Source organism: Herpailurus yagouaroundi, unplaced genomic scaffold, assembly GCF_014898765.1.
Source record: "Herpailurus yagouaroundi ecotype Mexico unplaced genomic scaffold, PumYag 193, whole genome shotgun sequence".
In the NCBI taxonomy this organism is placed as follows: Eukaryota; Metazoa; Chordata; class Mammalia; order Carnivora; family Felidae; genus Herpailurus; species Herpailurus yagouaroundi.
Window position 1 is genome coordinate 2,174,165 of NW_024412424.1, and position 25,604 is coordinate 2,199,768.

Sequence of the window (25,604 nt, forward strand, 5' to 3'; positions counted from 1 at the left end):
CCCCCCCCCCCCCCCCCCCCCCCCCGTTTCTTCCCCTCCTGGGGCTTTAAATTCCCACTCGTATGTTTTGTTTTGTTTTTTAATTTCTTTTTACAAGTTTATTTATTTTTGAGAGACAAAGAGCGCAAGCCAGGGAGGGGCAGAGAGAGAGAGAGGGAGACACAGAATCCGAAGCAGGCTCCGGGCTCTGAGCTGTTAGCACAGAGCCCAACACGGGGCTCGAACTCACAGACTGCGAGATCACGACCTGGGCCGAAATCAAGAGTCAGACACTTAACTGACTGAGCCACCCAGGCGCCACCCCACCCCTGCCCCCGCACCCCCCACTACTCGTATGTTTTAAGTTTACCAAGAAACAATGGGCCCTGGAAACCCTGGGCTCCCATCCTGGGCCCAATAAGAGCAGAGGCCCAGCCAGTGACCAAGCAGCTCTGTCTCAGTCCCCCCTCGCCCCTCTCATTATGTGGCCCTGGGCGCCCTGGGTGATCTCCAGGTCTGGTAAGTGAGAAACCTTTATTTTTTTTCAGTTTCCCGATGGGTGTCCGGAGGAAGGGCGTCTTGTAAGCAGAACCACAAAGGCCAGTCCAACCACGACACTAGTCATCGATCAGCTGAGCCCTAACTAGTGCAAAACACCCCCTCATTTCCTATGCGTGAGCCCCACTCCCCTTCGTGATGGTGTCTGGAGGGGGTCGCTTCGGGAGTAGGGGGTTAGGTCGCGGAGGCCGGGGGGTAGGGGTCCCATCCCGGGGTTGGTGCTGCCGAAGGAGGGGCCGTGAGAGGATGTGCCCCCACGCCCCCTCCCTGTCCACGCGGGGACACAGCCAGAAGGCAGCCATCTGGAAGCCGGAGGGCCCGCCCTCGGCCGACCCCTGGCACCCTGATGCACCCTGGTCTCAACCGTCCAGCCTCCGGAGCTGCAGGAAGAAGCTTCTGTCGGGGAAGCCGCCTGGTATTGTGCCACAGCAGCCTGGACGCGCCGAACCGGGGCCCGAGACGGCCGGAGGAAGGAATCTGTACCAGGACGCCTACGCAACCACGCACAGGGACTCAGGCCACCATGTGGGGGGAAGCGAGCCCTGTGCTCCGAACATTAAACTCCCGCTGTCTTAAATCCACCCAGAGTGAGCCGGGGAAACCCTAGGCCCCCACCCTGGACCCCAGTGACAGCAGAGCCCCAAGCCTGAGTTTGCACTCTGTTCCTACAGGTGACCTCCGTGTGTGGCCTGAGGCCGTGTACCATGGGTGTTGCCGAAGGGCATCTCACCATTGTAGGAAGAACCCCAAGAGTGGTTGTAACCTCCACACTGGTTACCGATCAGCTGGATCTGCATGAGACAGTGAGGGGCCCTCCCCCTGGGCCAGGGCCGTGGGCGTAGCTCCCCCAGGAGGAGCAATGGAGGAGCAGCCTTTTTAAACACAACCACCACCACCACCATTTTATTTATTTAAAGAAAAAATTTTTTTAATGTTTATTTTTGAGAGAGAGAGAGACAGAGCGTGAGTGGGGCAGGGGCAGAGAGAGAGGGAGACACAGAATCCGAAGCAGGCTCCAGGCTCCGAGCTGTCAGCCCAGAGCCCAACACAGGGCTCGAATCCACGAACTTAGAGATCATGACCTGAGCCGAAGTCGGACGCTTAACTGAGCCACTCAGGCGCCCCTTTATTACTGTATAAATAAGGACACCGAGGCTCAGAGAGGGGACCGCCACACTTGCCCATGGTCATAGGAGGCTGGGCCTGGGGCTGGGGCTGTTGGCCGGCTCTGTCTCTCCCTTTGGGCTGGGCAGGGACTGGTGGGCCCAGAACGAAGCTGGCTGTGTTTGCTCGGCATCTGCTTGGTGGCAGCCTGGTGCCCAGGAGGACTTAGGACCTCGTTTTACCAAGGAGGGCAAAGAAGCAGAGACAAAAGAGGGCCCGGGCTGAGAACCGTATCTTGCTTGAGCCCAAAGCAGCCCCCTTCCACCTTGCACCCAAGCAGATGGCTTTCCCGGGGCTAAGACAGCAGGTGAGACACAGAGAGAGAGACAGAAGAGAGACACTGTGTCTCTCCTGCCCTTTCTGAGTCTGTCTCTCTCTCTCTACTTCTCTCTGTGCCTCTTCATATCTCCCAGCAGTCCCGACGGAGACTTGCTTGGCCCCCACTGATGTTAGACCCCCTCCTCATAGCCTAGCCCTCCCAGCCCAACCTTGCCCTCTGACCCCCCCACCCAGAGCAAACTGTTCTCTCCACCCACCAGGAGGCCGTAATCAGCTTCTCAGGACGGAGCCAAGGCCAGCAGCTGGAGCTTTCCATCCCCCAGCCCTAACCACATTCCTCCCCAGCTTACAGCCTCCCATAACGCCCCATCACCCCAAGTCCAGCAACTTAACCATTCTTCTCGCTGAACTTTATTCATTCAACAAACATTCCCAGAATCCCCTTTGTGGCTCCCCCCCCCCCCACAGCCCAGCCCCCAGGGAGCCTCTGGGTGAGAGGACACAGATCTGGACAGACACCCCAGCCCTAGGATCAGAGGGAGAGTGATCAGCCCGTGAGAAGTGGTGGGAGCATGCCAGGGAACGCTGCAGGCAGGGGAGAAGCGGGGGTGGGGGTGGGGGTTACTTAGCCTGCCCAAGATGCTTTCTCACAAGGCTCTGGAAACTGTACAGCAGGAGGCCAGCACCATTAATCTGCCCATTATACAGGAGACCCAGAAAGGGGAGGCAACTTGCCTGCCATCACACAGCAAGTGAGTGGCAGAACCGTGGGCTCTTAACCTCTGTCCTCTGAGCCTCCTCACTCTCACCGTGTTGTTCCCTCTGCCGAGAATACCTTTCCTTCCCTTAGCTGCTGCAAGTCTCCAGGATCATCAACTGTGTGACCCTCCGGTCAGGACAGAAAGGGCCCCGGTGTGCAAGTGGGCCAAGAAAGGGCCCCGGTGTGCAAGTGGGCCAACGTGAAACCTGACACGCTCTGGTACATTTAGGGTGGACTGTGATCCCAGCCTTCCTGGCCCCCCAAAGCAAATTTCCAACCAGGGCAGCTGCTCTTGTCTGTGGCTCGCTCCAGCACAAGAGGGAGGGGGGGACAGAAGCCTGGGATCATATATTTAAAGCTATGCCACGTCCTCGCTGCGCCAGGAAGCCCAGGACCAAATCCAAGAGGGTAGGGAGATGGGAGGGGCTTCAGTCTGGTTCCTCAATTCCCGTCGCAAGGCACAGCTGGCCACGCCCCCAACCGAGGGATTCATCTTGAACCTCTTCAAGTTGCTGAGGCCACAAGACGGTTGTTGCCCCCCAACAGGGGTGGGTGGCCCTCCCAAAGGCAATGTCATTGCCCCGTGGGGATCTCTGTGAAGCAGGAAGCCCAGAGAGTGGCAACTTCCTGCCGAAGGGCACACGGCCAATCCACAAAGACCAGAACCCAGAGGTGTGCATGCAGCGTGCAGGAGAGAGAAAAAGGAAGTGCGTGGGGCTCTCCCTGCGGACAAGCAGGGCAGGCGTGAGTCTCACGCTCTATGCCACCCCCCGGCTTCCACTCCACAGTGTATCCAGCTGGGGGCCCAGGGCACTGAATGTTGGCCGGTCTTGCGGGCTCGGGGCCCAGCACAGCTTCATGAGCTCATGAACCTGAGGGGGTGCGAGGAGACAACAGGATCATACACACAACTCCTATTCACCGTTTTAAAATGTAAATTCACCCCCATCCCTCCTCTGCTCCAAAGCCTCCCACGTCTCCCTACAGAACTTCGAACAAACTCTCATTCCCTCCCCTGTCTCCCTCCATCACCTGGTCTCTTGTTTCCGGCAGCCGCATCTGCCCCCATCTCATTATTTAAATGCACCAAACTCATTCCCACCTCAGGGCCTTTGTGCCTGCTGTGTCCTCCACCGAGAATGCCCTCTCCCGGCTCTCCCCAGGGGTGGGCTCCTCCTCCTCCTCTTTCAGGATCGCCCCCTCTAAGAGGCCCTCCCGGACTTATCACCCACCCTCATGTCCCCCTGTTCCTCTCTTTCCAGACACTGATAACCACCAGAATGTTCTTGTTAGCCTCTGCTGGTTACCAAGAGGACAGGGTAGTATCTGTTCTGTCCTCCGCTGGGTCCCCAGCACCCCAGCACAAAGCCCAGCACACAGTCAGCACTGAGTAAACATTTGGGGCCTGGGCAGATCAATTTACAGATGACCAGCCTCACGTCATACACTTCCGCAAAAGTTGTGATGATCAACTGTAAGAGTCATTAACGTTTATGGACTCTAAACTGAGTACGGGAGAGGTGTTGACTTGCTTGACCTTCCCCCACCCCATAAGGCATTGTTACTCCCGTTTTGGAGATAGGTAAACTGAGGATCTGAGAGTATTTGTGACTTGGCATACAGCCACAGAACAGCCAGAATCCCCTTCAGCTTCACGCCCCAGGGTATGCTCTCCATCAAAAGGCAGCCATGGGTGGGGAAGTCCAAAGGGGCCAGCTGGCTGGTCCGGGGAAAATCTAGAGTGGGAAACTGAGGCAGGCCCTCCAGCGCTCACCTCACCGGGGCAGGCAGGAGGCGCGGGCAGCCTCTGGCCCTCAGCCAGCAGCTCCAGGAGGCGGCAGAGGGCGGGGACGTCTCGCTCCCATCCCATCATCCGGAGGAACTCCTAGGGCCAAAGGGAGCACCCGTGGTGGGGGAGGAGCCGCCCGAGACTGGGGCCAAGGGGCAGCCATAGTGAAGGCAGGGAGAGAATCACCCGCGGTGGAGAGAGAGGGCCTCTGTAAGGGAGAAGGAAGGGTCATCTGTGATGGAGGCAGAGGGGGCTGCCAGTGGTAATGGGGGTCAGCCATAGTGGAGACGTCCTCCACATTACAGACGGCCTATATAACGCTGGGACCAGTGACTGAGCAAATAGGGCACAAACAGGGCAGGGACGGGCCAGGAAGGGATGAGGGAGAGGAGGGTTACTGGGGATCCAGGGGCGCTGACTCACGGCTGAGGGGCTGCAATTCTTGTTGCCGTAGGTGAAAAGCTCGTACAGGACGACCCCGAAGCTCCAGACGTCCGACTGACGCGAGAAGATGTTGTCAGAGAGGGACTCTGGGGCGTACCTGGAGCGGGGGGACAAGGAGGTCTTGGGATGCGAGAGTGAGGCAGAGGACGGGAGAGGGGACAGCCTTGGGCTAGGGGAGCTGGTCAGTTGTAGGCGGGGTCATTCCCCCCCCCCCCCCCCCCCGCAATGTAGGAGGGCATTCCCGGCTCCGGGGGGAGGAGCCAGGACGGTGGGAGGGGCGGGGCCAGGACTGTGAAAGCCCCGGAGGGATCAGGGGAGAGGGAGAAGCGGGAGGCCTGGGCGGGGTCAGGACGGGGCCCAGGCTCCAGGGGGAGGGGCGGGGCCGATGCCGAGGGGGCGGGCCGGTGCGCTAGGAGGAGGGGCCAGGACGGCGGCAAGGGCGGGGCCGCGGCCGGCCCCCGAAGGCCGGAGCGAGGTGGGGGCCAGAGCAGTGGGGAGGAGAGGTAGGCCGGGGCGGGATCCCCACCAGAAGATGGGGCTCTGGCCGGGCTCGCGGACCACGTAGTAGTCTTTGTCGAGCGGCAGCAGCTTGGCGAGGCCAAAGTCGGCGATCTTGACGTGCGTCTCGCTCTCCACCAGGATGTTACGGGCCGCCAGGTCGCGGTGCACGCAGCGGCGGGAGCCCAGGTACTCCATGCCCTGCGGGCGACCACGAGGTGCGGACCCCAGCATAAGCCGCAGGGGCCCCAAGCCTGACCTGGGATCCAATCCCGCAGACCCCAAGCCTGACCCTACCCTGGACCCATCCTGCACTCCAGCGCTGACCCTAGCCCTAACTCAACCGCTTCTCCGACCGGACCTAGGCTGCAAACTTCAACGTGCAGGCTTCCCCGCGACTCCACGCACACCCCCACCCGGGCCTAGCCACCTCAGGCCCCAGGTCCCCCCAGGCACGGCCCCGCACCTTGCAGATCTGCGAGGCGTAGAGGAGCAGGCGGCTGGCGTCGAGGCGCGCGCGGTGTCGCTGCAGGAAGTCGCGCAGGCAGCCGCTGGGCAGGTACTCCATCACCAGCCGCAGGCTCTGGCGGCCTGGGTGAAGCGGGGAGAGGCTGGGGGGAGTCACCACAGGGCCCAACTCTGTCCACCCCCCCTCTCCATTCTTCCTCCGCGGTCAGAGTATGACCCCGGGCCCCTCCCAGCCTCGGGATTGCTTTCTATACAATGGGAACCCCAACAACGCCGCCTTTCATGGCCAATGGCTCTTGAGTACTTTCTACAATATACATTGATTCCCTTAAACCTCATAATGACCCATTTTTCGGGTGTGGAAATGGAAGCTTCCACGTTTCGGAAGTGGCTCACCCGGGCCATAGCTGACACCGCGGTACTTGACAATGAAGTCGCTGTGGAGGGCTTTGAGGATCTGGATCTCCCGCTGGAAGTCCCTCTGCTGGTCTGGCCCGCTGTGCTGAAGCTGCTTCACAGCCACTAGGGCCCCCGTGTTGTCGCCCAGCGGGTCATAGCAGCACAGCTCCACGCTGCCAAAGTTGCCCTGGGGGACGGCGGGGCTGGTGTCCACGTGCAGGGGTGCTTCCCCGCCCAGCCCAGCCCAGCCCAGCCCAGCCCACCTCACCTTGCCTAGCTGTGAGATGTACTTGAGATGTCTCTCCTCAAAAATGGTAGGGTCCTGGCAGGCGTAGAGCTGGGCGCCATTCCACAGCCCATCACGGGGCGCCAAGGCACCAGGTGTGGGGTCTGAGAGGAGCTCATAATCTGCGGGGCACAGGTAAAGCGACCAGCACATTGAGTCCTGGGTCCCGCTCCTAAGCTGACTTGCTGTGGGACTTCGATCCGCCTGCTTACCCTCTCTGTGCATTATGGCAGGGCCACCGCAAGCCTAAGGGTACTTTGTGGGGGCTGGAAAAAGATGCTCGCTGGGCAAAGGCAGCCCCCTTAGGTGCCATGCAAGCTGTGCAACTACCCATAGCTCCGGGGCACAGGTAAAGCGCTGGAGGAGCGCTGGCCTGGCCCATGGAAACCCAACATGGGGACCCTCCACAGTCTCCGTCTTGTCTGCAAAGGATCCGGCACGGGATGCATGGAGCCACACAGAGGGAGAGGTGCCTGTTGACCCGGACACCCTCATTGAATGAAAAGTAAATATCCATCACATTCAACCTAGAGCTGAGGCGGGGAGGGGTCTGTTTGTTACAGCAGCTGTTGAGGCTCATGCTGACTGTTACAGTCACCAACCACTCCAACCTTGCCAAGCACATAGGGCAGGCTCTGCGGGCAAATCTCCCTTCTTCCCTGCTCTGGGCGCGATATGACCTGCCAGCCCCGCCCACCCTGCCCGGCCCAGTGGGCACCTGAAGTGATGAGGCTGTTCAGGTCACGGATGATGGCGCGGAAGGAGGGCCTCTGGCCTGGCTCATAGGCCATGCACTGTTGGATCAGTGTGGCCAGCTCCATCCACTTGGGGGCAGGAAGGTGCTGCCGTTCCTCGTAAAACTGGAGCTTCTGAGGGTGGGTAGAGTGGCTGGTCATTGCCAGCGCACCCTCAGGAGGCCCCTCCAGACCAGCCCATCCTCCCCAAGCTGCCAAATAGGGGCTTTGGAGGCCACCACTGGTGCTCTGACCTTGGCAGGATCCAGGGTACTGATGGGCATCGGGATCCCGCTGAACACTTCCCAGACTGTGGCACCGAAACCCCACTTGTCAGCTTCCAAGCCAAGGGTCCGGGCCTCCTGGAGACACTCAGGGGCCACCCAGGGGATCCTGTCGGTGAGCACTGGGGAGCGGGGCTGGGGTCAGGGATCTGCTCCCCGGCCCCACGAGGCCCCTGCCTCCACCCTTCCACACTTACTCTCCAGGCTCAGCACAGTGGGGCTGACACCAGGGTCACTCAACTTGATGAAGGGCAGGTTCCCGTCAGCCCCCTCCCGAGCCAAGAGCACCTTCCGGGCTGAGACATTGCCATGGGGGAGGCCTTTGTCTTCCTAAGGGGGCCGGACACAGAGAAATGCCAGGGAGGGTTTGATGGATGGATAGTCTGGCTGGAGGACTACCACGCATCCTTCGAAGCCCACCTGTTACTGCTGAGACCACACCCTGGACTACTGGTAGGTCCTCCCCTTCTCAAACGCACCCTGTGGCTCCCCGTTGCCTTCAGGGTAAGGTCAGAGGTTCTCAGCCTAGCCTTCAAGGCCCTTTGAGATACTTGCTCACTGTCCCTATGAGATCCTTCCACACCCCTACCCTGGTCTCCTGCCAGCTGAACTGTCTGATTCATGCCAGGACATGCAATACACCTTCTAATCTGCAGACCTTGGCCCAGGCTGTGTCCTTGGCCTGACATACCCTCCTTCTTTCCTCCCCTTAAGCTACTGTGCAACCTTCAAAACCCAGCTCCGGCCCTCTTCTGGCCTCCTGCCCAGGCTCATTGCTCCCTACGCCCCGGAGACCCACCAATGACCAGCTGCTCTTCCCTCCTCCTGCTCTTACACCTCTGAGCCTGTACGTAGGCTGTTCCCGCAGTCTCAAATGCCCCTCCTGGCCTCCTTGCCACACTCCTACGCATACCACAGAGCCCGCGCTCCATTCCCCCTCCATTCCATGAATGGAGGGTAGAGCGGGCAGAGGAACGCTCACCAGATAGTTGAGGGCATAGGCCAGCTGTTTGATCACCTGCAGCTTCCAGCTGGCTGGTACCAGGTGGCCAGACTTGCGCAGATATGTATCCAGGGCTCCCAGGCGCACAAATTCCTGCACCATGACACCTGGTGGCAGCAGGGCGGGGCGGGGCTGGGAGGCGGGACTGCATCAGGGGTCCCGCGGGCTCTCAGTCCGGACTGTTCCCTCCATCCTTACTCGACGCACCCGTCCTCCTGCTTACTTCCCATGAGAGCACTATGCCCGCAATGCCTGGAAGGCGGTGAGCTCTCTCCAGAGCTCACTTCCGGCCCTTTGCGTGTTCCGCCGGGAACATGCCCCTTCCTCCTCTCCCCTCGTCCCTACTTACCCTTGCCTTCTCTGCCTCGAACTTACCCAGAATCACCGTCTAACCTCCAAGGCGGGCTAGCGGCCTCTGACCACCCCCAGGGCGCCGCCCCCAACACACATGATCCCGTATCCCCCTGTCATGTTCCCCGCTATGCGCCCCGTGGGCAGGGGTGGGGACGAGGGTGGTGTCTCACTGTCTCCAGCCATGCACACGCCGTGGAGCAACACGAGGTGCTGATACGACACTTGGCTCATCAGGCTCGCTGCTTCCAGGAAGGACTGGGGAGAGGAGAAGGGAGGGAAGGCCCATGGGTTCCTCCCGCTCCAGGGTCACACCGAGGACCCCATACTCGCTGCTCGCATATCGGCCTCAGGAAGAGACCTCGTCCCAAGCCTCCTTTGACCTTGGAGTCTGTCACCGGGGTACACAGCACTCTGTATCAAGGTTTTCTCGCGGGGGCTGGAAGTCCCTGCTGCAATCTGCGTTGGGTCTCTCACACGGAAGTGGGACATTTGGGGTTGAAAGCAGGCTCAAGTCTTCCCTGGGTGGCCCAGTCCCTGCTGATACTTCCATCTACCTCACTCCCCTCTTCTCTATCCACTGGCCTCTTCACAGTTCCTTTTTTTCTTTTTTTTTTTTTTTTCCCAGTTGTATTTATTTAAGTCATGTCTACACCCCACGTGGGGCTCAAACTCATGACCCCCAAGATCGAGAGTCACATGTTCTTCCAACTGAGCCAGCCAGGTGCCCCCTCCTCACTGTTCCTTAAACATGCCGGGCACAACCCTGCCTCAGGACCTTTGCACTGGTCGTTTCTTCTGTTTGGTGTACTCTTTCTGTTTGCGTCTAAATCCCCTGACCCCTTCTGTATTTCATGGTTTGGAGATGCTGTGGCTACATTTCTGTCGTTTTAAGACCTGTGTGTGTTTAAATTGCTCTGCATCTACAACGCTCTCTCCAGCCAGTCCTGACCCCACACTCATGGTCCCCATCACCCTCACCTCCATGCAGTTTCTGTGCTTGGCATCCATCACTTTGAGTAGCACCTCTGTCTCCCGGGCTTCCCCGTCCACAGCCTCATGGCGACAACCTCGGTAAATCTTGGTGAAGGACCCATGACCCAGGTTCTCATGCTGGAAGAATAAGGGGGGTTCCTGGTGGGACCCTGGCCTTATTTATTTCATTATTTACAGATAATGAAACAGAGGCACAAGGAGGTCATGTCACATGCTTGAGGCCACACAGCAGAGGGTGTAGACAGGATGTGGACCCCAAATGAGGCTCCCCCACTCCACTTTCGGGGGCCACTTACCCACTCCAGGCTGTCAGCAGGGATCTTGTGAAACGTCATCTGACTCAGCTGGCACTGGGATTGGGGCCAAACAAGGGATGTTGTGGGAGTGCTGCAACCTCTCCGCACCACGATCAGGTTGGACTTTTCTACGGGGCGGAGGTAGTGGGGGAACAACCAAAGGCCAGAGGTGAAAGACCCCCTAAGGTTGGGTCACGCCCTGTCTTAGTCTGGGGTCTCCCCCAGAAGCCAACCCTGAGGTCAGGACTCGAGTACATGATTTCTTTGAAAGGAGGCTCCAGGGGCCACCTGGGTGGCTCGGTTGGTTAAGTGTCTGACTTCAGCTCAGGTCACGATCTCACTCGGTTCGTGAGTTCGAGCCTCCCATCTGGCTCACTGCTATCAGCGTGGAGCCTGCTTTGGATCCTCTGCCCCTCCCCCCCCCTGCCCCTCCCCCCCTCTCTCTCTCTCTCTCAAAAAAAAATTTTAAAAACCTTTTAAAAAAAAAACACACCGCCCCCCCCCCCCCCCCCGGGGGGGGGGGGGGGGGGGGGGGGGGAGGTGACCCTGTGAGCCACCTAGTCTCAGTCCTGCTAGAGATTCTGGAAGACTCCGAAGAACCCACACCTCCAGTTGTCCCCGCCAAGGGGTTTGTCTGAGAGTGAAAGTCACCCAGAGGAAGAGGCAAGAGATGGACGGAGAGAGACTCCGCGCCAGTGACATCTCTCAGATCCCGCCGCGTCTGGACCTAGTGGTGCCTGAAAGTAACATCCATTCCACAGGCCAAGAAGTCACCTTTTCTTCCCTAACCCATGTTGACGGGCAATCTCTGCCGCTTGCCACACACGAGGCAGGGCCCCGGGGTCAACTGCGCGGCCCAGGGGAGGGGGCGGGCTCACCTTTGGGTCTGGGGGCGCAGCAGGAGGTGAGGCTCAGCGCAACCCCATCCACGTGCAGCCCAGCATCCCAGCAGGCTGCCAAGAGCTCTCGAAGACTGCTGTGGGGCCGGCCGAGGCCAGCCAGGGAGAAGGTTCCAGTGGGGTCACACCGGATGAGGCAGCCCTTGTAATCAGGACCCAGGGGGGTCTGCAAGGAGGAGTGGTCCCTCAGTGGAAGCGGGCAGCACCTTCCTCCCCCTCACCCCCTCTCCCTTGAGCACCACTGGCTCATTTCCAAGCCCCAAGCCTTTGCATATGCTGTTCCTTTCTGGGAAGGCCTCCACTCCCCGCCCCCCCCCCTTCTTCGAGGAGCAAATACTGACTCTATTTTGGGTCTCAGCTCAAATGTCGTTTCCTTCGGGAAGCCCTCCCTGCCCACCTGGCTCCCGGTGGCGGACCGACCTGGACGCAGACAGTGAGGAGGAAGCTGTCGAAATCCTGGGGGCTGCGGCGGAGAACATAGGATCCGGGAAGGGAGCCCCCGGCCTTGAGCTTGTTGATGGCAAAATCCAGGCTGTAGAGAAAAGGTGGGAGGAAAAGACGGCGGGAAACACAGAGTTGGAGGCAGAGAAACCGAAGCCAGACTTCGGTTCTAACCCTGGTCCCTCGGAAGCCCTGGGACCCTCAAGAGCTAACATCCCCTGTCTCCTTCCTATTTATAAAATGTGCCAAAAGTTGGGGCTTCTACTAGGGGATTAAAGGGGAGGCTGCAGGTGGACCCTGGTGCCACGCATCCCCAGGAATGGGCGCTGGGGCCCTGAGGAATCAGAGAGAGGGACGCCGCTGCCCCGGACAGCAGAAGGGGGACCCCAACCTCCCTGAGCGCCAACCATGCCCCAGGCGCTGTTCCAGCCTTGTCCAAGGCTCCCGGGAGGGAAGGGCACCGAGGCACCGAGAAGGGGAGTGGCCGAGAGTCGAACCGAGTTCTAGCTGCGGAGGGCGGGCATGCGGGGCGGCCCCTTACGTGATGGGACCGTGGCACTGCTCGGCCACCTCCTCCAGCAGCCGCGGCGGCGCAACCTCCTTGCAGAAGAAGTGCCTGGAGTCGGAAGTCAGCCGGAAGTAGCCGTCCACGAGCGCCACAAAGGACAGGGCCGCGGGCAGCCCCGGGAACTCGGCCTCCTGTGAGGATCCGCGTCAGCGCCACCCCCCCCCCCCCCCCGCGGCCCGGACGCGACGGTCCCGCGTCCCCGCGGTCGGGGTAAGGCGGGAGGGGAGAGGGTCCAGCACCCACCAGGATCTGGTTGTCCGTCCTGGTGACGGTGACCAGGCGGTGCTCCCCGGCGGGGCCCACACGAGGAGCCTGCTTGATGCTGATGTCCACAATTTCTGGAAAGTCGCAGAAGGGCTGGAGGGCCTGGGAACGAGGGGGAGGGCTGAAGCCGGGGGTCCTGTCCCCTCGGAGCCCCCGATCCTTCTTGGAAGCCTGGACCCCACAAACCCACACCATAAGCCCCGACCCTCTCGGCCTCCCCCAGCCGCACCCCCTTCCCACCTGGCGCCTGTCAAGCCCAGGCCCCTTTTATCAATCACACCCCTTTCAACCCCCCCATCCCCAAAGTCTCCCACCCCACCTCTGCTAAACCTCACCTCCCTCTGTCGGTGGGTCCCCTCCCTGAGCCGCGCCCCCTCTCTGCTCCACACTCCAACTCCCAGTCTCTCTTAGAACACCGGAAGCCCCGCCCCTTCGCAGTCCTGACCCCGCCCCTCCCTCCAATTAGCCCCGCCCCATCTCTGCCCACCCAACCGGTCCCCTTCCTCTAAGCCCCGCCCGTTTTTTTTCATTCCCGCCCACTCGCTCAGCCCCACCCCTCGCAACGGGCCCCTCTCGGAGCTCTCCCAGTCCTTCCACGCCTTCACCCCGCCCACTCTCCCGCCCCTCCTTCCTAGGCTCCTCCCCTGCCGTCGGTCCCGCCCTGCGGCCTCCCACACCTCGTGTCCTCCCGGACTCCAGTGGATGCCGCTGTCACCAGCCACTCGGAGCAGCCCCGGAGCATCTTGACCACCAGCAGCCCCGGGGAGGCTCACGAGGAAGGTCTCGGCGGCCCTGGCCGGGTCCAGCCTCTCCAGGTCCATGATGTACTTGGCCATGAGCGAGTGCCTGTCAGCCTGGCAGGCGGTCACGCGGCCCAGGGCCCGGCGCACAGTCCTCCGGATACGCTTCCGCGTCACGAAGCTCAGGCCCTGGATCAGGTCGCGCAGATCGGGGGGCAGGCAGGCCTTGTAGCTACGAGTGGGGGGTAGCAGGTCGTCACTGGGGGGAGGGATCTCCACAGGTATGGACAGGGACACGCACAAACCCAATTTTAGTTGAGGGGCTGGCGTGTGGCCTCATTTGGAGGGCACGACGCACACACGGGGGGTGGGGGGGGTGGGGGGAGGACGTCAGGGTGGGGAGGGCTGTAGGCTGGGGCTGGGGCTGGGTTGGTGGGGTCCTGAGTCACATGAACACACTGCAGACTTGTAGGTGGGAGGCCTCGGGAGGCCTCGGGAGCCCGGGCTCCGGCAATGCCCTGGTGGAACCACGTTTTCTGACTCCCAGGCAGAGGCTGGGTATCACAGCCTGGAAGCCCTCACCTGACGGTCTTCAGCAGCTCCTCAGGCTGCTGAGCCTGCTCACGGGCCATCCGAGCCAGGTCCAGCACTGCCAGGCTGAGACATTCACCCTGCTCCTTGAGACTGAGGCCCACGGCGAGGCGGCCGCTCACCAGGTCATTTCGGTGCTGGGGGCCGGTCACAGCCCGACTGTGAGCCCTGATGTTGCCCTACAGACCCCCACCCTTGGGCCGACTCCCACCCCGGGGCTGCTTCAGAGAGGGTCAGCCAAAGCCACCCCACCGGGACCCTTGATGTTGCCCTGTGGATCCCCCCACCCTCCCCCTACTCCAGGCTGAGCCCCATGCGGACCCCTACCTGGGCGAAGAGATGCTCCAGGACTGGCAAGTCAAGGATGGCACTGGCCAAGTCCTTCCGTAGCCCGAAGCGGTGGCATTTCTCCAACCCAAACCAGTTGGGGAAGTAAAAGCTATTGGGGAAGGGGAAGAAGCCTGGAGTAGGAGCATAGAGGGCTGGAGGACGGTGCCAAGACCTCACAGAGCCCAGGTGGTGCCACTGACTTGCTACGTGCCCTTGGACAAGGAACCTACACTCTCTGGCCTGAGTTCCTCATCTGCGAGATGAGCAGTGATCACATCCTCCCTGGGGCACCCACCGGGAAGCGCAGGGAGACGAGAAGGTTGTAGGATCGCTGTCGCTTGATTTGAGTTTTGAAATTTCTTTCACGTTTACTTATTTTTGAAAGAGAGAGAGTCAGAGCGTGAGCGGGGGAGGGGGCAGAGAGAGAGGGAGACACAGAATCCGAAGCGGGTTCCAGGCTCTGAGTTGTTAGCACAGAGCCCGACGCGGGGCTGGAACTCGTGAGTCATGAGATCATGACCTGAGCTGAAGTCGGACCCTCAACAGACTGAGCCACCCAGGTACCTCTGATCACTGTTGTTTTCAACTCCTCATGCCCTTTGGGGCACCTGGGTGGCTCTGATTTCGACTCAGGTCATGATCTCACCGCTCACAAGATGAACCCTTGCACTGAGCCTGCACTGACAGACAGAGCATGCTTGAGATTCTCTCTCTCTCCCTCTCTCTTGGCCCCTTCCCTGCTGATTCTCTCTCTCTCTCTCTCTCTGTCTCTCTGTCTCTCTCTCTCTCTCAAAATAAATAAATAAACATAAAAAAGAAAACAAAAACAAAAGCAACTCCCTGTGCCCTCAACCAAAGTCACCCCCTCCTGGTAATTTAACCCACCCCTGCGGGGGTCGGGGTGATGTGTTTCCTACCGGAGCCTGTAGAGCAGGACTTGGGTGCTTGCATCCTCCACGGAGAAGATGTGGCTCGGGGGGTACCAGTAGGACAGGTCCTCCGTGGCCAGAGCAAAGAGGGAGTGGTACACAGGCAGGATGCCTGAGGGGATGCCCCCATCAGCACCCTCTTAAGCTTCCCCCTCTATCCCCTGCAGGGCTGGCATGGTTACCTAACCCCATGCAGCCCTACAGGGCTCTTTTCGCACCTTCAGCTCTGACACTGCGTCCCACCCCTGCCCGCACACACTCCAGAGCTCCCTATCGCCCTTAGGAGAGAATCCACACACAACCTACTGCCCGCCCCTCTCGCCAGAGAGCCTCCTCCCGCTGTACATTTTACCTCAAGGGATGACCAACTGTTTCTGCTCATGTGCCTCTGGGTCTTTGCACAGCCTTTCCCTGTGCACCTTCTTCCATTTCCAAACCCTTCGTCATCCCTCAAAGCCCCAGCTCCAATGCTGACTCCACTTGGTAGCTATTCCAGCTCCCAGTCTGGGCCCCCCACAGCCCCACCCCGCTCTTTGGCCCAGCCATCTAAGGACCGACTCACCACTGGCCTTAGCAGCCCAAACACATAGCTCTTCAGCTGAATGGTCCCCAAAGGAGAAGGACAGGCGTTGTGGGGGTCCGGGGCCCCGAGGGGGCAGCAGCACGTGCAGGGCACCAGCCTCTGAAGACGAGAGGCTGCAGGAACGCTGAGGGATCAGGGGCGTCTCCTCACTTGGAGGCGCCATGGGTGTAGCCTGTCTGGACACAGAGAGGGGCAGCCACTCAGGTCTGGCCACAGGGAAAAAGACTACAAAGCTTCTTGGGGTGTGGGGGAGACAGAGATGCTGCTGGGTGAGGTAGGGTTGAAGCCGGTGAAAGAGGGAGAGAGGAACAGAGAGACAGAAAGAGAAAGAGATGGAGAAAGAGAGGTGGGGAGCTGAGTGTGCAAGGAGGGTGAGGAGTCAGAGATCCCCAGGCAAGGGCTATGCTGGGGGCTGGAAGATACTCTACACCCTATGAATTCTTTTTTTTTCTTTTTTCTTTTTTCTTTTTTTTTTTTTTAGTATAGTTAACACACTTAATAGGTGTGAATTCTTGTCAGTGGCCAGGGCAGACATCTCCAATCAATCTATAGTCTCCACATATACCTTAGGGCAGAATCCCTGCCGCTGGCAGGCATGAGCAATCAATCACAGATGCACAGATTTGCTGACCGGGGAAACTGATGGATACTGGCTTGTGTCTATGGGGATTTAAGGCGACAGTGATGGACCATCACTTCCTATGGATCTAGGAGACTCAAGCACTTCTGGGGCTGGGGCTGGAAGTGTTTGCATATGATGCAATGCCTGATGGCATGCATCAGATCCAGACTGATGTTGACTCAGTCGATAGGGACCTCCGTCTTGTCTGCCCACCACCACTACCACCCCTGTCCCCTTTATCACTCCCACTATTCCTCCTAGGAATGGGCCCAGGAAGAAACTGGCCCTCATCCCTTATTCCCAAAGCTCAGGACCCCTGGCTAGGCAGAGGGAACGGCTGGGCTTTGGGTCCTGCGAGAAAAGGGGAGTAGATGGACAAGATCCATTTACATTATTGACTCGAATAAAGGAGACACAAAGAGAATATTGGGTAAAAAAAAACAAAACAAAACAAAACAAAAAAACCACACAAAACTATGTACCAGAATAATAGTGGGGGTGGGGGGCAGCATTAATGAGCTTTTAACACACCCAGCATATAAGCCTAGAGCTGGAATAGGTGAAGACCCTAAGCTCTGGGTTCAAATCCCAACCCCACCATATCCAAGCTTTGTGACCTTGCCAGGGTTCCCATTGCTAGGACTCTACTTTCTTAGCTATGAAATGGGCTGACTCCCTGCCTGCTTTGGTTTGCTGAGCTGAGCCCCAAAGTCTCAACATTTTTGATTCTCACTAACTGGCACAATCCTTAGCAACATGCCGAGGGAGCAGTTAACAAACGTCAGCTAAACCAGACAGGAAGGTCCCGTGGCAGGGCGGCTTAGCGGTTCCTATGGGGGAAGGAGGGCATGAGAGGGGAAAGAGATCTTTCCCGTAGGGACACCCCAGTGTCACTAGCTTCCAGACCTGGAATCAGGACTTTCCCAGGCCCAGGAGCCCTGGAGCCCCAGTCACTCTCCCCAGAGGGGATCACTTCCTATTTCTTTTTTTTTTTTTTTCCTTGAAACGTTTGTTTATTTATTTATTTATTTATTTGAGCGAGACAAAGTGCGAGTGGGGGAGGGGCAGAGAGCAAGGGAGACAGAATCCGAAGCAGGCTCCAGGCCCTGAGCTGTCAGCACAGCGCCCGAGGCGGGACCCGAACCCACGAACCGTGAGATCATGACCTGAGCCTAAGTCGGAAGCTCAACCGACTGAGCCACCCAGGCAGCCCTCACCCCCCTTTCTTTTTTGATCACTTCCTAACAGCGACTTAATTGTGGTCTTCGTGGTCTTTCATGTAAACAGAATCAGGCAGTGTATCTTTTGTTTCAAATAAATCTTAAAGATACAGCCACATTTTAAATATTGAAGGTAAAAAAAGAAAAAGCCAGAGGGGGTGCTTGAGACCCGGAAAAATGCCCTTGTTTTAACTCCAAAAGTCCCATAGCCCCCGCAGTGGGTTGGTCACCCAATGCTCTGGCCTGGGGCCTGGGAAGGTGGAGGCTGGGAACTGTCCCTCCAGGGACGATGAACTCCAGGCTCGAGGCACAGTGATACATTCAGGTCCAGAGAGCTTGGAATTTGGGGTCTCATGTTATGCCGAACAAAGCTGAGGCCCAGAGAGGAGAGCGTTTGTCACAAGCCACAGAGCCAGCCCTCCCAGCTGTCTGTCTGGCAGCTTTCCTCAGAGGCCTTTCCTTTGTCCCCAGCCACAGCCATTCACACACTCCCCCCAACCCCCACCCCAGAGCCATGTGGCTCGCCAGCTCTTACCTGGCAGCGGGGGGGACCCTGGGCCAAGGACCGGAGGACAGAGCCGGGAGGGAGGCAGCAGGAGGAAAGTCCCACCGGGCTCCTTCCTGTGTGGGCCCCTCGGCTTCCTGAGCTGCTGTCACTTACTGAAAGTCATGGCCATGTGGGGGATGGGGACGGGGAGGCAAGAGGGCTTGGCCAGGGAGGGGCAGACAGTTCCAGAAGCCTCCACAGCCCGGTGGCCCTCCTCAGACAGGCTGCTGGAGACCCTAGACCTACAGGAAGGAGCGACAGGACAGAGAAGGGCCCCGGTCACAGAGAGGCTCTCAGCTGGCTCCGGACTCACTCACCGTGGGGCCCTGGAAATGCCCCAGCTCCTAGGGCCTCAGTTTACCCATCCGTAGCACGATGGGGTGGGGTATGCAAAAGGACTAATTCTGCACCCAGGAAGGAAACAGGGAAGTTGCCCCAGATAAACGTCAAGTTCTTCTTCAGGGTACTTTCCCCATGAGATGCTAGGAGGAATAATGGGCCCCTTCCGTGCACCACGCTTTCTGCACAACGCTGTTTGCTCTGTGCACAACCCTAGAAACAGCTCTAACCAGGCAGACCAGGCCTGCCTTCAGGCTCACCTCACCCTCTGGTCGGTCAAGAAGACGATTACTAATTACAGATAACGAAGAAAACCAGGGTGGGGCACCCAAGTGGCTCCGTGGTTCCGGTTAAGTTCCTCTGTTGGAAACCAAGGTCTCAGTTGGAAACCAAGGTCTCAGCTCAAGTCGTGAACTCTCGGTTTGTGAGTTCAGGCCCCCATGTTGGGCTCTGTGTTGACCGTGTGAAGCCTGCTTAGAATTATCTCTCCCTCTCTCTCTGCCCCTCCCTGGCTCTGCTCTCTGTCTCTCTCTCTCTCTCAAAATAAATAAATAAAACTTAAAAAAAGAATAAAAGAAAGAAAAAAGAAAACCAGGGTGATGAGACAGGCACAGGGTGGAGCTGGGGGCAGGGAAGTGCCTTATGCGCAGAGGCCACGATTAATTGACCTGCGATGTGAAGCAGGACAGAGAAAGGGCACTCCTGGTGGGGGCACTGTAAGTGCAAAGGCCCTGAGGTGGAATGAGGTGAGCAGTCCGAGGACCAGAGAGGAGGCAGGAATGGCAGGAAGAGGTAAGATCGGAGGGGGAGGCACAATGGTGAGCAGGGGTCAGATCTGACTTACTTTTTTTTTTTATTTGAAAAATTTTTTTAACGCCCTGGAAGCTGTCATGAGTGGAGGAGGCAGGAGGCTAGGGCAGCATCCTTGGGGAGACCCCAGAAAATAGAGTTTTGGGGATAGACTTTAGAGGACTCTTTCTATAATTCCATCACATATCCTGGCACCAAAAACGGCTTTGGTATGTATGTATTTTGTTGACTTTAGTTCAATCACCCACGGACACTTACCAGGCACCTCCTGTGTGTAGGGCACTGGGGACACATCGGGGGATAGAACGAACCCAGTCTCTGCCTGGTGGAGCCGACCATGGTGGGGGGGGGGGGAACATGATATTAAACTGTTACACAATAATTGTTTCAGTTGCCCTCGGGGCTGGGCTGGTAGGAGACACCCGGAGTCTGCAGGGCTTCCTGGAAGAAATGACTTTGATACTGAAATCCAAGGGCAAGTAGGATTGGCCAAAGAGTGATCTGGAAGTGTGGGGAGTTCCTGCAGAGGGAACAGCCCAGGCAGAGGCCGGGTCACAGCGTTTCTGAGAAGAGCAGGATGTCAAGGGCAGAGGGCTCGGAGACTTGCTAGGAAGCATCAGTGGGGCCTTGCGGGTGGAGGGAGGGGTAGGAGGGTGGCCTCAGTGGCAGGAGCCCCAGCAGGCTAGTGGCAGGAAGTGCCGCTGGGGGTGGGGGGACTTAGCTGTGGTATTTTTCATTTACTTCCTGGGTGGCTTTGGCAGAAACGAATGTAAGCATACTCCCATCCCTGGCCCTGAGACAGAGGCTCCAGTTCTCCAGGAAGGACGGTGAGTTTCTAGGGCCCTGAAAACTTCAGTGTGACGGTCACTGTGGTATTTTGAGAGTGAGCAGGAAGGGAACAGGGGTGGGACAAAGGTGACATCCTCAGCCCCAGAGAGGGCTGTGTGAAGGGGGAGGAAGTTTCAAGGAGGCAGAGCCCAGAACTTGCTCAAGAATAAATTGGAGGGCGCCTGGGTGGCTCAGTCGGTTAAGCGGCCGACTTTGGCTCGGGTCATGATGTCGTGTTCCGTGAGTTCGAGCCCCGCGTCGGGCTCTGTGCTGATGGCTCGGAGCCTGGAGCCTGTTTCGGATTCTGTGTCTCCCTCTCTCTGACCCTCCCCTGTTGATGCTCTGTCTCTCTGTCTCAAAAATAAATAAACGTTAAAAAAAAAATAAAATAAAAAAATAAAGAATAAATTGTAAACTTTAGTGAGGCAAATATCTCAATTTTCCTGCTGCCAAAAACCTCATAAATACAGTCAAAGAATAAATAAGACTGGAAACAAACGTGAATTCATATTGTGGATAAAATCTCTTCATTATACAAGCACTTCCTGCGAAACAAGAAAACACCAAAGCTTAGCAGGATATGAACCCAGAAGTCACAGAAAATGAGGCACAAATGGCTCTTTTTTTTTTTTTTTTTTTTTTTTTTTTTAATAAATGGCTCTTAAACCCGGGAAAAGATGCTCAGCTTCACTCATAATAGGAAATGCGCAAATTTAAAAAATTTTTTAAGGTTTATTCATTTTTGAAAGACGGAGAGAGACAGGCTGCAAACAGGGGTGGGGTGAAGAGAGAGGGGGACACAGAATCCAAAGCAGGGCTCCAGGCTCCGAGCTGTCAGCACAGAGCCTGACGCGGGGATCGAACTCATGAACCGCGAGATCACGACCTGAGCCCAAGGCAGACACTTAACCAACTGAGCCACCCAGGACCTCCAGAAAGTGCAAATTTAGAGCACAGTGAAACCAGATGATCATTTCAATGGATGCGGGAGAGATTGGCCAACACTCAACACCTCTTCATAAAAACGTCTACCAAAGTAGGTGTAGATGAGAATGTCCTCCACCTGATAAGGAGTGTCTACAAAAAAAATCTATGGGTAATATTTTACTTAACGTGAAAGACCAAATTGTTTCCTCCTGAGACTGGAACAAAGACAAGGAGTCCATTTTCATCAATTCTATTTGATGTTCCTCCAGAGGTCAAAGTCATTACAATGAGGGTAGAAAAACAAACACAAGGCATAAAGATTGGAAAGGAGGAAGTAAAACTCTTCCTATTTGCAGATGGTATGGTTATTTACAATGTAAAAAATCCAAGGGAATCTATGACAACTCCTGGAATTAGCAAGTTCACAGGTTAAAAAGTTAACGTACAAAAGTCAACCAAATTCTTATATGCCATGTATTCTTATATACGACCACACAATTGGAAAATGAAATGTTTAAAAAATCCCATTTGCAGCAGCACCAAAAAAAAAATAAAAAATAAAAAAAATAAGTATCTAGAGATAAACCAAACAAAGGAAGTCTAAGACCTCAGCACTAAAAACTACAGGCATTACCGAGCAAAATTCATGAAGACTTAAAGAAATGGAAAAGTATACCATGTTTATAGATTGGCAGACTCAGTGTTGTTAAGATGTCAGTTCTCCCCAGATTGATTCATGAGTCAACGTAATTCCAATGTATGGGGCACCCGGGTGGCTCAGTCGGTTGAGTGGCCGACTTCGGCTCAGGTCATGATCTCACCATCCGTGGGTTCGAGCCCCGCATCAGGCTTGGTGCTGACAGCTTGGAGCCTGGAGCCTGCTTCGGATTCTGTGTCTCCCTCTCTCTCTGACCCTCCCCCGTTCATGCTCTGTCTCTCTCTCTCTTTGTCAGAAATAAACATTAGAAAAAAATTAAAATTGGGGCGCCTGTGTGGCTCAGTCGGTTAAGCATCCGACTTCGGCTCAGGTCATGATCTCGCGGTCCGTGAGTTCGAGCCCCGCGTCGGGCTCTGTGCTGACGACGGCTCAGAGCCTGGAGCCTCTTTCAGATTCTGTGTCTCCCTCTCTCTCTGACCCTCCCCCGTTCATGCTCTGTCTCTCTCTGTCTCAAAAATAAATAAACGTTAAAAAAAAAAAGAAAAAAAAATGAAAATTAAATTCATCAGGATTTTTTTTTTTTTTTAGAAACTGGCACTGACTTTAAAATGTATATAGGGGCACCTGGGTGCCTCAGTCGGTTAAACATCTGATTTCAGCTCAGGTCACATTCTCATGGTTTGTCAGTTCAAGCCCCACATCGAGCTCTCTGCCATCAGTGCAGAGCCCGCTTCAGATCCTCTGGACCCCCCCCCTTCTGGCCCTCCCCTGGTGGGTCTTTCTCTTTTTTTTTCAAAAAAAAATTAACAAATAAAAAAAAATAATATGGAGGGCGCCTGGGTGGCTCAGTCGGTTAAGCACCCGACTTCGGCCCAGGTCATGATCTCGCGGTCCATGGGTTCGAGCCCCGCGTCGAGCTCTGTGCTGACAGCTCAGAGCCCGGAGCCTGCTTCGGATTCTGTGTCTCCCTCTCTCTCTGCCCCTCCCCTGATCATGCTGTCTCTCCCTGTCTCTCAAAAATAAATAAATATTTAAAAAATAATAATAACATGGACAACAGATACGAATAGACGTTTCACCAAAGCCGACAAGCACATGAAAATATGCACAAAATCATTGGCCATAAGGTAAATGCAAACCTAAACCAAGGTGAGATAGCACTATACAGTCGGCAGGATGGGCAAAATTAAAACGACAGACAAGTGTTGACGATGTGGGACTGGCGGGGGGTATGCAAAAAAAAGGTGCAGACCCTGTGGTGAAGTTTAGCGGTTTCTGAAACCGTATGAGCCAGCCATTTTCCTCCTACGTGTTGAGAGAAGTTAGAGCATAAGTCTATATAAGGGCTTATAAACGCATGCGCTCGACAGCTTCATCCGTAATGGTTCTAAATTGAAAACAGCCCAGATGATCACTCACGTGAATAGATACACAACCAGTGGTCCAGCCATGCAGAGGAATACAACTTGGTTAGAAAAGAAAATAAAGTAATAAACTAGTGAAACACGCAACAATATGGGACAATCTCAGAATCATCAGTGATGATCAGTGAGTGAAAGGAGCCAAGCACAAGGCTTACACGCAAAATTCTGGAACGTGCAAACTATTCTTAATGGCAGAAAGCCGATCAGGTTGCTGCCAATGAAGGTGCCGAGAGGAAGGCATCGTGAAGGGGTGCAGGACCCCGCTGGGGGTGATTTTTAAACATTCATTTTTGAGAGAGAGAAGGAGGGGCACCTGGGTGGCTCAGTCAGTTAAGTGTCCGACTTCGGCTCAGGTCATGATCTCACGGTCTGTGGTGTGGGTTCGAGCCCCGTGTCGGGCTCCGTGCTGACAGCTCGGAGCCTGGAGCTTGCTTCGGATTCTGTGTCTCCCTCTCTCTCTACTCCTCCCCCACTCATGCTCTGTGTCTCTCTCAAAAATAAATAAACATTAAAAAAAAATTTTAAATAAAATTTATAAAAAGAAAGAAAGAAAGAAAAGTATAAGACTTCAGCGTATGCTCAAGGATCTGCGCCAATTCTCATCGTTGCCGTCACGAGTGGAAACGGCCCAGCCCTGTGGAGGGAATCAGGCAGAAGCTGAAGAAAATGCCCTAGAACCCAGCAAGGATCCTTCTAGCAAATCGGCCTTCCATGAGTGATACCTATACAGAGCTAAGGAGCCATCATGGCACACTTTGCAACAGCAACGAGCTGGAAACAACCTAAATGCCCAGCCACAGGGGATTTGCTGTATAAACATGGCTGGTCTCAGCAATGAATATTACACACCTGTGCAAAAGAACGCACAAGGACAAGGCAGCACATTGCTGACAATATGGGAAGACCTCCGAGATATTTCGCAAAGGCAAGAGCAAAGGTGCAAACCTGCCTGGGGAGGAAGCTTTGGTTTGTGTAGAAAGACGAGAGATGATGAGGATAGGTAGACCCTTTGCAGGGAAACACAGACAATAAATAACTTGTTCCCGCGGTGGCCACTGGGGAGCCATGGTGGACAAAGGAGGGAGATAGTTTCTGTCATTTACCTTTCCACGCCTGTTGAATGTTGTATTTGTTAATAGTGTTTAAAGGTAAGTGTTTGATCAAAAAAGGAAACATATAGGGGTGCCTGGGTGGCTCAGTTGGTTAAGTGTCGACTTCACCTCCGGTCATGATCTCACAGTTTGTGAGTTTGAGTCCCGCGTCGGGCTCTGTGCTGACAGCTCAGAGCCTGGAGCTTGCTTTAGATTCAGTGTCTCCCTCTCTGCCCCTTCCCTGCTTGCCCCCTCTCTCTCAAAAATAAAAACATTAAAAAATGTTTTAATTAAAAAATGCATATCCCTTGTGGAGAAAGAGGATGTCTTTTGCATTGTTGGTGGGAAGGCAAGCTGGTGCAGCCACTCTGGAAAACAGTATGGAGGTTCCTCAAAAAACTAAAAATAGAACTACCCTACGACCCAGCAATGGCACTACTAGGCATTTATCCACGGGATACAGGTGTGCTGTTTCAAAGCGACACATGCACCCCCATGTTTATAGCAGCACCATCGACAATAGCCAAAGTATGGGAAGAGCCCAAATGTCCATCAATGGATGAATGGACAAAGAAGATGTGGTATATCTATACAATGGAGTATTACTCGGCAATCAAAAAGAATGAAATCTTGCCATTTGCAATGACGTGGATGGAACTGGAGGGTATTATGCTAAGTGAAATTAGTCAGAGAAAGACAAAAATCGTATGACTTCACTCATATGAGGACTTTAAGAGACAAAACAGACGAACATAAGGGAAGGGGAACAAAAATAATATAAAAACAGGGAGGGGGACAAAACAGAAGAGACTCTTACATATGGGGAACAAACTGAGGGTTCCTGGAGGGGTTGTGGGAGGGGGGAGGGGCTAAATGGGTCAGGGCCACTAAGGAATCTACTGCTGAAATCATTGTGGCACTAGATGCTAACTAATTTGGATGTAAATTTTGAACAGTAAAAAATAAAGTTTAAAAAAATGCACATCCTTAAAAGAAAGGAAACATTTAAGCACTTGGGATGGGAGAGGAAATAGTAACCAGAGCTGCTGTTCAGAGGTTGACCGTGAACCAACGCAATCATATTGATCACGAGAAGAGCAAACACAGCCAGCGCTCAGCAGTGCAATCTGGCTTTGTTTGCTTACCTCCCCCCCTCCCCCAGCTCACAAGGCCCTAGGATCATCCTCCAATGAGGCTGAGAAAAGGGAAATAGGATCTGGCCTCTGGGTGGGGATGGGCGGGGGGCGATACTTGCACGGAGCCTACAGAGACCCCCTTCCTTTTTATTTTTCTCCCTAGCACACATCGCACTGTGTTGTGGTGCCTATTTTTCTTATTTATCTTGTGCTTGTCCATTTCTCCCATTGGTATATCAGCTCTCAAACGGCTGGAGTTGGTTGTCTTGATCACTGCTGTGTCCCCAGTGCCTGGCCCACAATAGGTACTGGAATTCATTCATCCATCCATTCATTCATCCATTCCTTCATTCCTTCATTCATCCATTC

The 25,604-nt window shown here is 55.7% G+C and overlaps 1 protein-coding gene across 3 annotated transcripts; it reads right to left on the bottom strand.

Annotated features, from left to right (window-relative positions):
• Positions 1-2,914: 2,914 nt before the first annotated feature.
• Positions 2,915-18,314, bottom strand: JAK3 (Janus kinase 3). 3 transcript variants are annotated; one of them, XM_040444892.1, is made up of 24 exons: positions 18,011-18,305; positions 15,613-15,805; positions 15,039-15,162; positions 14,119-14,230; positions 13,783-13,928; positions 13,138-13,432; positions 12,440-12,562; positions 12,170-12,327; positions 11,608-11,719; positions 11,167-11,353; positions 10,289-10,416; positions 9,978-10,109; positions 9,170-9,254; positions 8,625-8,752; positions 7,840-7,972; positions 7,613-7,764; positions 7,343-7,493; positions 6,607-6,746; positions 6,336-6,525; positions 5,938-6,062; positions 5,500-5,672; positions 4,953-5,070; positions 4,515-4,625; positions 2,915-3,612 (listed from the first exon to the last, which is right to left on the bottom strand). In XM_040444892.1, the coding sequence occupies exons 2-24, from the start codon at positions 15,794-15,796 to the stop codon at positions 3,499-3,501; spliced, it is 3,321 nt and encodes a 1,106-aa protein (XP_040300826.1). In that variant the 5' UTR covers positions 15,797-15,805; positions 18,011-18,305; the 3' UTR covers positions 2,915-3,498. The 3 variants fall into 3 exon arrangements, 2 of the variants coding, with proteins under 2 accessions (XP_040300826.1, XP_040300825.1); XM_040444891.1 differs by having other exon boundaries at positions 15,613-15,809; XR_005781449.1 differs by lacking the exons at positions 2,915-3,612; positions 4,515-4,625; positions 4,953-5,070 and having other exon boundaries at positions 5,557-5,672; positions 5,938-6,082; positions 15,613-15,809; positions 18,011-18,314.
• Between the last annotated feature and the right edge of the window lie 7,290 nt (positions 18,315-25,604).